The following is a 14,410-nucleotide window of genomic DNA, read 5'->3' on the forward strand; positions in this document are numbered from 1 at the left end:
AAAAAGATTGCATACATTAGAATTTCTGTACTCTACATGAGAAATGTTGAACAGCAAGCAACAGCAGACTTTGAGAAAAAATTACTTAACTTGGCATTAGTAAAACAGCTAACCAGTTACCAGGTGAACAGATTTTGTTATGCCCTGTTTTAGTGATCTGTAGATTAAACTTTTCCCAGAGACACTGTGTGAATATTGGATTCAACAGCTTTAATTTTGATGAAGAATGTAATCCAGAAGACTCCCCCACAGTGCTCTTGCAAGCCATGGTCATCTCTAAAGTACCTCCAGGCAGCAGAGTCCAAACATGTAATCATACGCTGTCAACCAGAGAACCAATCTCCAAGGAATTCTGTACTCTGTTCCCTAAACAAAGCTTACTCTGTAGCAAGGGACACACAGACTAGGACACTGTGTAGGCCTTGACGCTTTTCTGGGGCAAAAACATGCTCCAGGGGAGAAATCAGTTTAAAATGTAGATTGGAAGGCTACGAACTATAGTGACAGGGCACAAGCTAATGATAAATACAGTTTCTCTATTATAAAGCCAAGTTACACACATGTCAAAGACATTGGGGAAAAATCGACACCCAGTCAGGATTTGGATCTACATTCTGCTGGCGGATAGCCCTATACAACTTCTCGAGATTCTTCCACTAGTTGTCCTTCCACCCCATAACTTTTACAGACAGATGATGTGAAAAGGACATAACACAACTCTCACAGGAAAAAAAATATCAAAAAGTTAAATTAATCTACTTTTGAATGCCAAAATGCATATTTGAAGGGTATAGGAGCTCCCATGATCACCATCTCGTTCACCAGAAGCAATGTGAGCATACCGTAATTAACCATCATGTCATTTACAAAGAAAACATTAACTTTTAGTTGTTACTGGCTAGCATGATGTAGCACACTGTTCTTTCTCCCTTATCACTTTCAAGTTTAATGTTGAGAACAATCTAATAGCTCTTAAGATATTTTCTACTTTTATTTCACATTCTTTATTCTTAGATATATCCAGGGACAGCTCAGCAGAGATGAATCCACAAGTAGTTAATACTATGTTCAGTCATTCATTATATTATCACTTAGAACTTTTAACCAGAAATTACAAAATTCACAAACCTGGAAATTAAAAAGGCTTTTTCAGATGAACTGATTTTGCAGGAGGTAAGCTACCTGCTAAACACTATCAAGGAACTCTTCTACCCTTGTGACTACAATTGTGTTGAAGTACTTCGTGAATTCTCTAACATGAGCGAAAAATACATACATACCACAGTGCCAGGGTCTCCTTTGGGACCCTGCAAATAAATGAAGTGGAAACACAGTTAAAAAAAACCCCAAAATTCACACAATATTATATTTTTTGGTATTACCTATTAGAAATTATGTTTCTGTTAATACTTACGGGAGGTCCTGGTGGGCCTGGATAACTAGCGACACTCACGCCTCCCTGTAACAGCAAGTTTAAAAGTTGAGTTGGGCCAGAATGAGGTATTGATTGGAAAACACAAATATTAAAGAGAAATACCTGGAGTTTATATAAGCTGCTCATTCCGTTTCTTTCATTATAAGGCATACCCTTTAAAACATAAATACCAAGTAAACGTCACAACTATGAATTATAAATGGGGAACTCTTGCCCTGTTCAAGCCCTCTAGCTCAGCAAAACTGTGGCATCATTTTCATTCTCAAACAACTTTTCAAGGCTTCTAGACACTTTAGTAAGAACATAAGATACATACCAATGCAGCTTGGGCCTTTTATTTTAATTACAATACAAGAAACCTGTAAACTCAGTGTATGTTACATTTTGATATTATTATCATCCTAATTCTCCAGAATTGATTTTGTGTTAGGTACTATTCCAGTTAATTTGGAGTCCAGTGAGCTCCATGGACTTTCTCTAGGTTCCCTGAGTTCCCTGATTTCAGGTACCCAAGCTGCATAAATTACTCTAGTAACACTGAGCACCAAGGTTAACTCAACTGACCAAGTTTCTAGGATGGTTTTATTGAACTGAAATTATTCACCTGATGAATCAAAGAAAGAAGAAGACTATAGAAACCTTTTGCAAAAAGACTTGTCTTCCTGCATTATTAATACATATTAGATTGACAGTCAATTCTTTATATGACATTACACTTTACCCACAGGTGCATTGTTCCTAATATAATATTCAAAATATAAACCAGAAAATATCTCACCGGAGGCCCAGGTGGTCCAGGTTGCCCAGGAGAACCTTCACTACCCTAGTACAGCAAGAGATGCACGTAACTCATTTACTGTAGCTTAATGTCCAGATCTATTCCATACCCAAGCTATAACGACCATAATGACAATAAACAAGAGGTACAGTCAATATGAGCAGCTAGTATCAAGACTAAATTTCCCGCCCAGCTCCTGCTTAAGCTTTAGGAAAGTTAGAAATTGTTACTTTAGTTTTTTATTTTGTTAGTTACTTGAAGCTTTATTGTAGTAACTTCCTTGTGGCAAACCAGTAGTGGTAACCTGGGTTGTGAAACATTTCATAAACACCAGGAGAGAGAGGGAGGGACGAAGTATCAATTTCTAAGCAACTGGTAGATAGAAGTTAACATAAATTTTATGTTTTGTCCAGTATTTTGCAAAAGCTAATCTTCAGTTGATCATTCACAGGTAAATACAAAAAAGCTACAGATTCAGAAGTTCAGTTTATTTAGAACACACTGAATGAAAATAAAGATCTTTATTTAGGTATACAATTAATATATTTCTTGAGGGTTTTATTTTTAAATATTCATCTGTGCATCCGCAGTCTGTTCTGCTGATGTGCACTGAATTACTTCTTATATATATATAAAAAAAAAAAGTTTCTGAGTTTCTGCCCCAGCACAATGCTGGAGTTTCTGAACAGGGCAGAGTTGCAAAGGTTTCAACACCAAATTTCCCAAACCAGATCTTTTCAAAGTCTCATCTCTACAATCCAGTTAAAAACACTGTATAATGCGGAACAAATTTGCCAGAATTTTTCACTGACTTCACTGCATCTTATTAAACATAAGTCAGTGAGATACTCAGGCTGCATATTAAAAATTCTTAGGGTAGCAAAAGGCAAGCTAAATGTTCAATGACAATAATGAGCTCACTGGAAAAATACACAGAAAAATATAACTGTAATTAAATGTTTATACAAAGATAATTTCCAAATGGCCCTGCTAACTGATAGAAACTATCAGCCTCCATGAGTGATCTGGAGTACTTAATGGGAAATTAAAATACTCTAATTTAGAAAGCATATTATATGATTTGTCAAACATATTTATCAGATGAAGGAGAAGCAGCAAGCAGTTCTGGCTATATTTCAGTTTACTTCGTCACTCTTAAGCCATCTGACTTCTGCCCTTTTTGATTGATGAGACACTAGTTATAGAGCAGTGGCTTCCCATTCCCACTTACGTGTGAACTGTAAACAAGGAACCAACTGGTTACAAAAAAAGAAATGTGTGGTAAATTTTTCTATTATGGCCTGTAAGAAGACAGCTTTCAATCAATTTCTGTACTGAAATAATTTCAGAGCTTTACAAAATAGTTTCCTTTGTTACTCGTACCAGAGTCAAGGTTTTGTAGAATATTAGTAGGATCACATACCTTGATGTGACAGTGCTATGCCTGGAAAATTCCAGGCTGAAGTTGAAAAAAAGATCAGAAAAGTGTATTCATATGCAAAATGGAGAACTTGTGCCAGAAAATATTTTGCAACAAACTAAGTTTGTGTCTGCTGTATTTCATTGATTTGAGGTGCCCAAGAAATGAATTTGATCTCTTAGTTATAACCAATAATATCCAGTGCCTGATAAAAGAGCACATAAAACACTGACCAAAAGCAGTGCTATAGGAGTGTAAATTAAGTATAAAGGAAGCTTCTGTATTTTAGCAGAGTAACTTATACTTAATAACTTTCAGTACTTGTGAAGCACTTTCATGTAATTACTTTTGACTAAAATAGTAGTAAAAGAATTAGAAGAGCGAGTAGTAACTAGTCAATGTACTATTTCACAAATGTATTTTCACTTTCCTAAATTCTATATAGTATGTCATACTTAGAGCACATTCTCTGCAACTTACATACACCACAAGGACTATGCTTCAATATATAAGCCCATAGTATATTTGGGGGAGAAAAGCACTTGAATTAGGACACAAATAAAAATTAATTTGAAAATATACGTCAAGCTCTTGTTTGCACTCTATGTTAAAAAAAACCCCCAAATATTGGAGTATAATGGGATTGCAGAACCTGCATGGATTTTTGCCAAGACTAGAAAGCAGAAATACCTTTTCGCCTTTTGACCCTGCTGGACCGGGATGTCCAGGTCTTCCTGTGACTCCCTGCACAATACAGTATTGGTTTATATTAGTTAAGAAACAATGAAACACAGTATTTTTGCATCAGAGCTTAGTTTGTAAGTCTTGTACTCCTTGAAGGTCATTTAAATCTAACTATGCTTCAGGCTTAAGTATTTCTCTTCTGTTCGATACCACAGCTGTGTTCTTCTGATTAGCCCTTTGAAAGATAAAACTTGTGTTTGCAGTTGCATTTTCACCTTTGCAGACTAAATGCACTGACCTTAATGGCACCTTTTAATATTGCTAAGAATCATGCTTTACTGCTAAAACGTCACTTTACATATTGCACATTAAATTCCTAAATGGGTTACAATTTTTAAAAGAAGGGAAGCATCAGTACCATCAGCAACCTAAAAATTCAAAGAATCATGGAATCATAATGATCAGACTAACTAATGTGATCCTGTCCAGTATGTCGAAAATAAAGTTAAAAAACCCCTCTAAAAGTAGTTTTCCCAGAAATATAAAATTTTTTAATTATAGTTTTCAGTGACTTGAAATATTTCCAGCTTATACTTCTGTAGTTATGAAACCAAGTGATTACTTGGTTTCAACATTAAATGTTTTCAGAATGCCTAGCTGGAATTATTTTTAGATTTTTATTACTAACAATATTACTGTAACTTGGTACAAATACATCATTAACTGCAAGTATGCACATCATAAGTCATTTAACCTCACAGAGTCTCTAGTAATGCCAACACTCCAAACCCATTTAAGTTACATAAACTTTGAGCCCAGACCATGACAGTATTTTCAGTAACATCAACTCACAACATAGTTTCTTTTATTAGAACCACTATGGGCAAGATTGTATTATTACTATCCAAAAAGCCAAAAGACAGGACAAGGAACTAAGAATGTGAAGTTTTACTAGATAGTTACAGCAACCTCTGCAGAGATAGATTAGATCACATGTGATATCACATACTTACAGAAGGTCCACTGGGTCCTGGGATGCCTGGAAGTCCAGGAGCACCTTGAAGGCCCTGGAAATTAAAAGAGCATATGAGTACTTCCTCTCCCACTTGCTACTTGAAAACTACTTATATCCAGCATGTTTAGCAGTACTATAAACTATATTAAAGCACATTTTTATCTAAAAGGTTGACAGTATTTTTAGGAATGAAAAAAGTCAAACCCACCATACAAAGAAGAGATTATCATTGAACAAGGCTAGAGGCAACTTCTCGCTTCACTGACAACACTTGTTCTTCAGTCTTTCACATTGTTAGCTTATGTCCTCTATATCATTTTGTCTTCAATTGTGCAGATATTTTCTATTTTTTATCACTGAAGGTTTTTTGTTTTGTTTTGTTTTTTTTTTTTTTTTGTTGTTGGTGAGAAAACAAATACTCAGACATCTCAATTTTACCTGATGGTATCTAAATGCAAAGGTGCTTTCTGCTTGAGTTATAGCCTTCGCCTTTTAGATAACAGAACATGACATTTTTCATAGTATTTAATGAGCTACTTTCCTGATGTCTGTAAATTGACAGTTTCTGGTATCCACTTACTAAACATACAGGTGTGCAGCTTACTACAGTGGATACAGGTAGGACTGGAGACAAGCCTGCATGTCACTTAAGTCTTTCTTCTACTACACCAGGTTTAGGCACAATTTTAGACAGGTACAAGTCATGTACTAATGACAGCTAATCACTCTCGGTGACCCCTGTAAGTCACAAAGGGAAATTAGTCCCTTTCAAACAGTGGTTCAATTTATCTGCACAGACTGCGTACCCTCTGACAAGAGGAGTGACCTCAGAAAAGGTCTTTTTCTTATATTAAATGCAGTGTTTAAGAAGGCATGGCTAAAAGGGTAGTCTGGAAAACCAGAGAGGACACAAATCCTGAAATAAGGGCTCTGAGGGAGACACTGAAGGAAAAACTTCGGGCAGAAATAAATCAGGAAAGATGCAGAGATGGAGAGAGACATTAATTTCCTTTTCTTGCTGCTACACATAGAGGACATTGATCCACCTCTGCACCTTTTCAGAGTGGCAATCCAACTGCTAATGTGTTCTCTGCTCATTTTGAGTTACTTAACTGTGCTGATACAGTCACCTGAAAAATGAATATGAAGCCAAAGGATCATTTTCTGTAATTCTTACTACTGATGTTAGAAAAATCCTCCCCTGGAGAAAAGAATCTTTTAAAAAGGAAGAGAACTAAGTTTCAACAAAGATTAAAGGGCTATTCAAAAACACATGGAAGCTAATGAGCGTATTTCAAAGAGTTTCAGATGGGCTTCTCAATCTCTCTTCCCATTCCCATGTTAACTAAATCATAAAAATGAGAATAAAATTCATAAATTTGTAAAAATGGTTACCTTTAAACTTCAAAAACTCTTTCATTGTTTCTGAAAATAAATTCACTTGCACCCTCATAATGTCATAATCAAAAGCTGCTGCTAAACACTGAAAACATCAGACCTAAGGCAGCTAACCAGCTGTCAAACTGAAGAAACATGTAGCTGGGTAACTTACTAACACAGCATGGCACACTCCTGAATCAATAATAATAAAAAAAGTAACTGGAATTTATTTACTCTGGAGTCCTTTTAAAAAAACCTGCCAGTTATAATCTTGCCTTTTCCTTATTACATTCTTAATTGCCTTAATGTTTCACTTGGTTCTCAGCAGTTAAATAGTATCTAAATTGTTGAAACTGCTTTGCTAATGCCTCAGACTTGCTAGGGTTGAACTCTGGAAGTACCATATAGGGCAAATGAAGGATGTGTTACTTTCCTATTTATTTTTTAAGTAAAATTCTGCTTGTGCTTTACTTGTAGCCTGCAGCATCATTTTAAGGAATACGTTCTAAATCCAACTTCAGGAGTCACTTGCGTTTAAGAAGCAAAGACAGAATGAGCTGCATAGATTGTGTAAAAATTAAAGAAAAAATAAGCCTGACACTTTAGTCTGACAGTCTTCTAAATTCTGGACAGAGCAGTGGTAGGAATACGTATCTAATGGTTCTGCAGCATCTTTGTTTTTTTCCTCATTTAACTATTTATTTTCAAAAACTAAGGATCCTGAAATTTATTCAAAATTAATGTATTTACTTAGATTCAGTTCTTAAATAGCTTCTGCTTAGGTGATTGATTTTCATTTATTTATTTATTGACAGAGATTGCTCTTGTTAACTGCAAATATTTCAATTTACAATTAAAACTACAGCAGCTATTTTGGATTTAGCAGCACAAGTGACATAACTTTTTCCCTTCATAACAGTGTAAAAATAACTCTAAGAATGCACCATATGATGCAAAATACTGTAAATATTTTAAATTCAGTCTCTTCAAACATTTTCCAGTTTCCACTTAGTAGTAATTGCTGTTATAACCATTCCCATCAGAGTATTTGCCTAATGGAATGTTTTTGAAAATGAATTCTAAAGAGGAACTAGCACAATATAAGCAAGTATGTTATAAAACATGAAGTATTTTCTGAAAACATTTGGCATTTATCCATTTATTGCTCTATCCTACACTCTTAAAAATTAGCATTTAAATGTATGTGAGGCTTTATAATACACAAATGAGCAAAAATCTTGACAAAAATTAAACTGATGTTATTTAATTGAATAATAGCATTTAATCTTGTTGAAAATTCAGAATGTATTTAGAGCAATACATTAGTATCTCAGGAGTTTTAAAGAACTGAATAACACTGTGCGTTTCACTGTCAGTCTCGATCTTCATTCAGGTTCAGATAAGAATGCAACCATTATAAAAATGAAATAAATTTACCTCATCACCTTTCTCTCCAGCAAGCCCAGGAAACCCACGTTCGCCTTTGTTTCCCTATGAAAATGTAAAATTCAAACAAATACTTTCTATTAGCACAATGAATTTCATGCTCTGTAGGGCATTTTATGCCCCACATTTAATATACGAAGCCCTTATGACAATAGTGCTTAAAACAGAAAAAAATGCTCAATACTATCTGAAAGCTTTAAAATATGCCTCCCATCAAGTGAAAGGCAATGTGTGGTTCATTCCCTAGTAGGCAAACTAGCCAAGAGCAGACATATAATTAATAGCAAAGAACTTAAATGTTTCCCAAAACAGAGAATGACACTTTCATGAAATTAGGCTCAACTATAGGGGATATTTATACGCTAAACCATGTGGCACTTGATCCAATTACAGTGAAGCAGAAATTTTACTGGCATCAGTGAAACTTCAAGTCTCAGAAAAACATTTGTGCTAATCCCACTGGAATATGGGGCAAAAGCAAAGGGTGGTCCAGATGTTGCAGACTTGAAGGAGACAGCTAGTTTTCTTCACCGCAGGATTCTTGGCTGCCTGAGTCACCTAAAATAAGCCTGTAGATGGCAATGCACTAATGAAGTCACATCTGAGCTAGCTTTAATGGATGCAAGAGAGAGAACGGCTATCCTGGTGTGGGACTCCATTCAGGCTATTTTGCTCACTTCCCTGAAAGTGAAGCTGAGGTGACATACACAGGAAGAGGGCTGAACTGTAAAAGTAACCTTTAAGCTGCTCAGATGCCACAGGGATAGAAGTCAGTCTAAAATGTCAAGGCTGTCAGGGGTAAGAGTCTGGCCTTTTACTTTAAATAACTAACAAAGCAATATAAAACACTCTTCAAAACTTACCTTTGGCCCTTCTCGACCAGGGATGCCTGGAGGACCTCTTGTGCCAGGATCACCCTGAGGAACACACAGAAAGCAAAGTGAAAAATAACTGGTTTTATGACATAGGCAGAAGGTCTGGCAGACCTCTTCCTTCCTGCCTTTCTGACCATCCAATCATTCTACTTCAAAGCTTTCTCTTCAGTCCTTTATCACTTCTACACTGTATACTTGTTCAGATAATCCTTCCTTGTTTCCCTCCCCATCTCTTACACACTCTACTCAAACTATGCTAACAAATTCATTTTGAGAGGACTCACAAATAACTTTGATTTGAGTAGTCCCAGATGTGCCTGTGTTTGGGAAGAGCAAATCTTCTCCCTTTTAAGGATCAGATAGGATAAGGATACTTGTTACTCTCACCAGCTTTAAATGTATAGTTACTTTAAAGTAAATGATACCTGGTTTGTTGAAAGAAGCATTTTGTAGCTAATCTCACAGAGATGCTAACCATAAAACACAGAGTAATGAAGAATGAAGCACAAGGAATTGTTAAGAGCGAGTACTGACAAAACACATAGAAAAGCATGCACAGGAGAAAGACAATACATTTAGAAACTGAAAGAATCAGGGGAAAAAATGAAAGACCTAAAAAAATCAAATTTGTGAATAAAAGAAAGTCAATAGAACCTAACTACATGTATTAATAAAGGACGGTAGAATAGGATAATCGCTCTCCTAGGAAATGATGTATGCTTTTCATATTGAAATCCTCCTGAGCACACTTTTCATTTGGGAATACTGCAGATCACTTCAAATCTTATTATTTTCAAAGTAATACCTTAGAAATTCTAGGCTATTTTCCCCACCTGGTGTATTATCAATATTAATGCTAAGAAGTAAATCAAAGAATGGGGTATTTCTGTAGCAATTCATACTGTGGACTGAATGTGCTGCACAGGCACCTGCTGGCTACATACCTCATACCTACTACATGGCCTCATGTACCATTCAAATGCTATTTTGTGAAATTCCTATAAAATACGTTTCTTGAATATTTTTTTAAAACAAACCAAAAATCAGTAAACCCTCAAAATTAATTTAGGCTAGCTCAGTAGGTGAAAACTGAACATATCCAAACTTTCAAGTGCATACGTTGGTTTAAAAAGCATGCTTATAGTAAATAAAATATTTACTTTTATCTGAAAACGTTTACCTTCAGTATAGCACCCATGTCTCCCACAAGTGGCAGTGCAATCTGAAATTAAAAAAGGAAGCTGCAGTTCATGTTTTATAGAATGCTACCAACTCTGATGGGTTCTCATTGCTTCTAAAGTTTATACTGTTATATACATAACTGATAACATATATATTGGCTAAAGCTTTTTTTTATGCAAATGCAAAAGAAAAATAAGGGTTCCAAATATAGTTATATATTGCTGTCTATCCAACCTCATAAATGTGATTCTTCATTACAACTTCAATCAAGTTCATTAAAGCATGACAATAGTGCAACTCCAGAACACAATAAATTTAATTTAAAAGTAGTATTAATATATTATTATGTAGCATACCAGTGACAATTTACCACTACTGGGAAGTCACACAGGCTATTCTCACCTGATTATCTTAAAATGTTTTAATTCTCCTTTCTCCTAGGCTTTGACTACTGTAAACTGTAGCACGAAATGTGGAGATGCCAAAGCTAACTTCAGTAAACTAACTCAGATACTGGAAACAATCCAGCTACAGCAACATATGTAGTATTTTGTCCTGCCTTTAAACATTAAGAATGAGTGCAAAACTCTGTGGTGCCATTGCTAAATTACTACCAATACTAAAGATAAACTATTTGAAACTCAATTAACAGATTTACGCTGTACTGCAACATATTTTGGATTTCCAAGAGCTGCCATTAAACTTATATTTAAAGACTTCTTGTAAAAACTGATTGCACTGGGTATCACCTTAGCTCACAAATGGACTCTTCAATTACCAATGTTCATTTCTTCTTGCAAATGCTGAAGCAAAAATAGCCCTGGGCATACTATAAGACTAGACACATTCAAAAATTGTTAATTGTTCAGTCTCTTTCAGTCATTTCCACCTTGAAGAACAAAGTAAAAAGTGAGCACTTTTGTAGCAAATTAAAAAAACCTGTTGGACTGTCAGTTGGTGGCAATGGGTATCAAACACAAGCTCAGGAGAAACACTGCTGAACACGCTTAACTGTAAGTGTAATCAGTTCATCATTTACAGGTAGGATAGGCACCTTTGAAACTATACCAAGTTTTCTAGGGTGAGACAGCTGCCTAATACAGCTTAAGGACATAACTATGTAAAGGTATGAAGTCCATCCTCTTCATAAAGGTAATCTGTACATAGACAGCATCACCTGCTCTTAAAAAACCTGTAACAAGGCTTAAAAATAACATCTCTATATGGCCTGACTTTTCATCCTTCTCCTTGCGACATTTTACAGATAGGCAGGCTATTACTATATTCCCTGTTTGGCTTTCTGCTGGACTACACAAATGTTTCCCCAGTCTCTCTTTATTTCTAACATTCTTATTTTAGCTGCAGTATTTTATGGTACAGGCTCCCAAGCTCTCAGCGTGAAAAGGCCCTAACATCTAGCTGCAAGGGCACACCAGGTATGAGAGCAAGCCTATCATGTTTGTGCCATACTGTCCATCTGCTCTGCATATACAGCAAGTCCAGCCTAACTGCACACATACTGTAGATTCATAGTTGCATATGCTGAGCTCTGAGTAATGGCATATATCAGGGAACACATGAAATAAAATAATTTAATAATAATAATAATAAGAAGAATAATAAAGAAAGAAGAATTAGTTGAAGACATTTTATATACAGAATGAAAATCTGATGTAATTATGTATTCTCCGATATATGCTGGCCTTCTGAAAGTGTTAAAATGGCCTTTACTCTCTGACTTACTCTTGCAGGCTACATCTTTCTTTAAAAATGTTCTCTCCGAAGAGAAGAGTATTTGAAGAGAGCAAAAGGCAATAATTCTCCTGTTAGTAGACCTGCCTGTTTAGCAGTGGCATCAGATTATTCACTTACATTTAATTTGCAGTGCACTGTGTCTTCCAAACCTACCCTACTTAAAGGATTTTGGCTTTTTCTTATCAAGCACTTTATGCTCATCTTCTCACTTTTAATCTTGTTGACTTCAGACTGTCCCTGAATATTAAGTTTTGATTGTATCTTCAAAAAGCTAGCAATCTTTCCCAGTTCAATTGCAGATTTTACATCTACTTTTCCTAATCAAATCACTGACAAGCACTAGGCATGGTAGAGACCCCTCTTTCCAAAATTGACAGTAATCTGGTGGTAGACACTCCTATCACATATTTTGATAAACATCAACTATATGGCAATTACTTCAAAACCAGCTTTTGCTTGCTTATCAAAACATCATGAGGGCAGTCTCAAAGTTTTATTGAGGCCAAGGTATATACATGACTGCTTCCCTATATTTCTCAAGAAAGTTTACCTTCCAAAACCAGAAATCTGCCTTATTCCATGACTGGTTCTTAACGAAATTATGTCATCTTGTGTTTCCACTTTATCATTCATACCCTGGTACTTAAAATAAAAATATTTCATAACTTTCTTGCAATCAGTCTTTTTTTTTTTTTTTTTCTTTAAACTGACCCATTATACTCTGGCTCCTCTTCTATTCACCTCTTATGAAGATAAGTTTTCTGTTAGCATCTCTCTTTTTCTCAAAATCTTTCTCAAAGTACTCAAAAGTAACTGCTAATCATTAATAGACTGCTCTGGTTCATTCTTTGGGTGAATTACACCAGGTCTTCATGCTGTATCTAAAATATCTTTAACTAAATTTTTTTATTATTATTACTATTGTTAAATTAAATAAAAATCATTTTATGTATTCTGAAGAGCGATTTTTTTTCAGTGTACAGTGAAAACTACTGAATTACTCAGCTTCCTCACACAGTTTATAATTTGATCTACATGATTATTAAGTAACAGACTTTACCAGTCTTTCAAATTGTATTCATAGTGCCTTTTTGTTGTCATTTGTATACACGTTCCTAACTGAAGCGCATTGTATATTTTAATCTTTGTGACACTGACTTGAGTTCTACCTTCATACTCAATGCCAGTGATAGACCAGCTTTTAGGTACTGAATTTAGGCCTTTGAGGAGCTAGTGATACTCAAGTGTTTTCTAAAACATGGGGCCAGAATTTACATAGTGTTTTTGTTTTCAAACCCAGCCACTTAACTTTCCTAAGTGCTAAGGGCAATTTACTGCATTAGAGACTAAATATTCTCAGAATGTCATTAAAAAATAATGTCTTCTTTCTGTGGCATAGCAAAATTAGCTTTGGAATCCCAAACTTTTCTTTTCAACATTTTAACAGCAATTATCAAAGTATGCTGCTGAAAATTTGCATTATTCAGAAATGTTTCTGAGACTGAGGAACACTACGTGAAGTTATAGCTGGGCAGAAACTCTAGTACAAAAACTGTAACACCAGAAAACAAGGTATTTATCCTGTATATGTTAACAGAAGATTAATTTACACTGTAATATAACCAAGTAAAAAAAAAAAAACAAACCAAAACCCAAACAAAAAAACCCAACCCTCCAAAGGATTTAATAATTTTTAAATCAGATTTAAACAATTGAATGTCTAGATTTGCTAGGTTATGTCACCTCTTTAAAGTATTTGCACCAAAGCTTATGCACAAGCTCTCTGTGTATACGTACAGGATCACCTGGAGGGCCTGGTAGTCCTGGCTTTCCATCTCTTCCTGGAGCACCCTAGAAACAAATATAATATTTGATGGCCTTAAAGCATTGACAAGGGACACATTACTTTTCACAGTACATATAAGGAACTATCACTTACGTTAATACCAGGGGTACCTGGAGTTCCTGGTAATCCTGGGGGTCCCCTAGGACCCTAAAAGCAGGAAAGATTGTTTAGGGTTTAAGAATATTTTTCTTTTATTCTAAACTTCTTGAACTTAATTTATTTTTTGATAATAAAGAAAAAACGTATACCCTACCTGCATACCTGCTGATCCAGCTGGACCTACAGGACCCTGCAAGAAAACTCCAAATAATCAATAGTTACACTTTTTCGGATAAAGGAGATTAACACCATAAAAAAAAATAGGACTGATTGTGGGAAATTGGTTCACATTGCAAGGAAGATTTTCTCTAAGTTTGGTTCTGAATGCAAATCTAATTTTGCCAAAATTGGAGAATTCAGGATTTTGCTGAGGCCCATTTTTAAGGACAAGTAATATTAAACAATATTGATCTGTAGTGAAACTTGCTATTTAGCTAGGAGGTTTGTAAGATAAGCTGATATTCAGCTGAATAATAATAATTAAAATGATTGTTT

At 35.3% G+C, this 14,410-nt stretch overlaps 1 protein-coding gene across 2 annotated transcripts in view; it reads right to left on the bottom strand.

The window, feature by feature from the left end:
- COL19A1 (collagen type XIX alpha 1 chain) overlaps positions 1–14,410 on the bottom strand; it is a 181,385-nt gene that overhangs the window by 23,584 nt on the left and 143,391 nt on the right. For both annotated transcript variants that reach the window (XM_065681451.1, XM_065681452.1), the window contains exons 29-40: positions 14,070–14,105; positions 13,910–13,963; positions 13,768–13,821; positions 10,214–10,255; positions 9,022–9,075; positions 8,150–8,203; positions 5,331–5,384; positions 4,324–4,377; positions 2,214–2,258; positions 1,538–1,588; positions 1,415–1,459; positions 1,281–1,307 (exon numbers count right to left, since the gene is read on the bottom strand). In XM_065681451.1, the coding sequence (XP_065537523.1) occupies positions 1,281–1,307; positions 1,415–1,459; positions 1,538–1,588; positions 2,214–2,258; positions 4,324–4,377; positions 5,331–5,384; positions 8,150–8,203; positions 9,022–9,075; positions 10,214–10,255; positions 13,768–13,821; positions 13,910–13,963; positions 14,070–14,105 (570 nt within the window). The remainder of the gene's footprint in view (positions 1–1,280; positions 1,308–1,414; positions 1,460–1,537; positions 1,589–2,213; positions 2,259–4,323; positions 4,378–5,330; positions 5,385–8,149; positions 8,204–9,021; positions 9,076–10,213; positions 10,256–13,767; positions 13,822–13,909; positions 13,964–14,069; positions 14,106–14,410) is intronic.

Source organism: Lathamus discolor, chromosome 5 (assembly GCF_037157495.1).
Source record: "Lathamus discolor isolate bLatDis1 chromosome 5, bLatDis1.hap1, whole genome shotgun sequence".
NCBI lineage: Eukaryota > Metazoa > Chordata > Aves > Psittaciformes > Psittacidae > Lathamus > Lathamus discolor.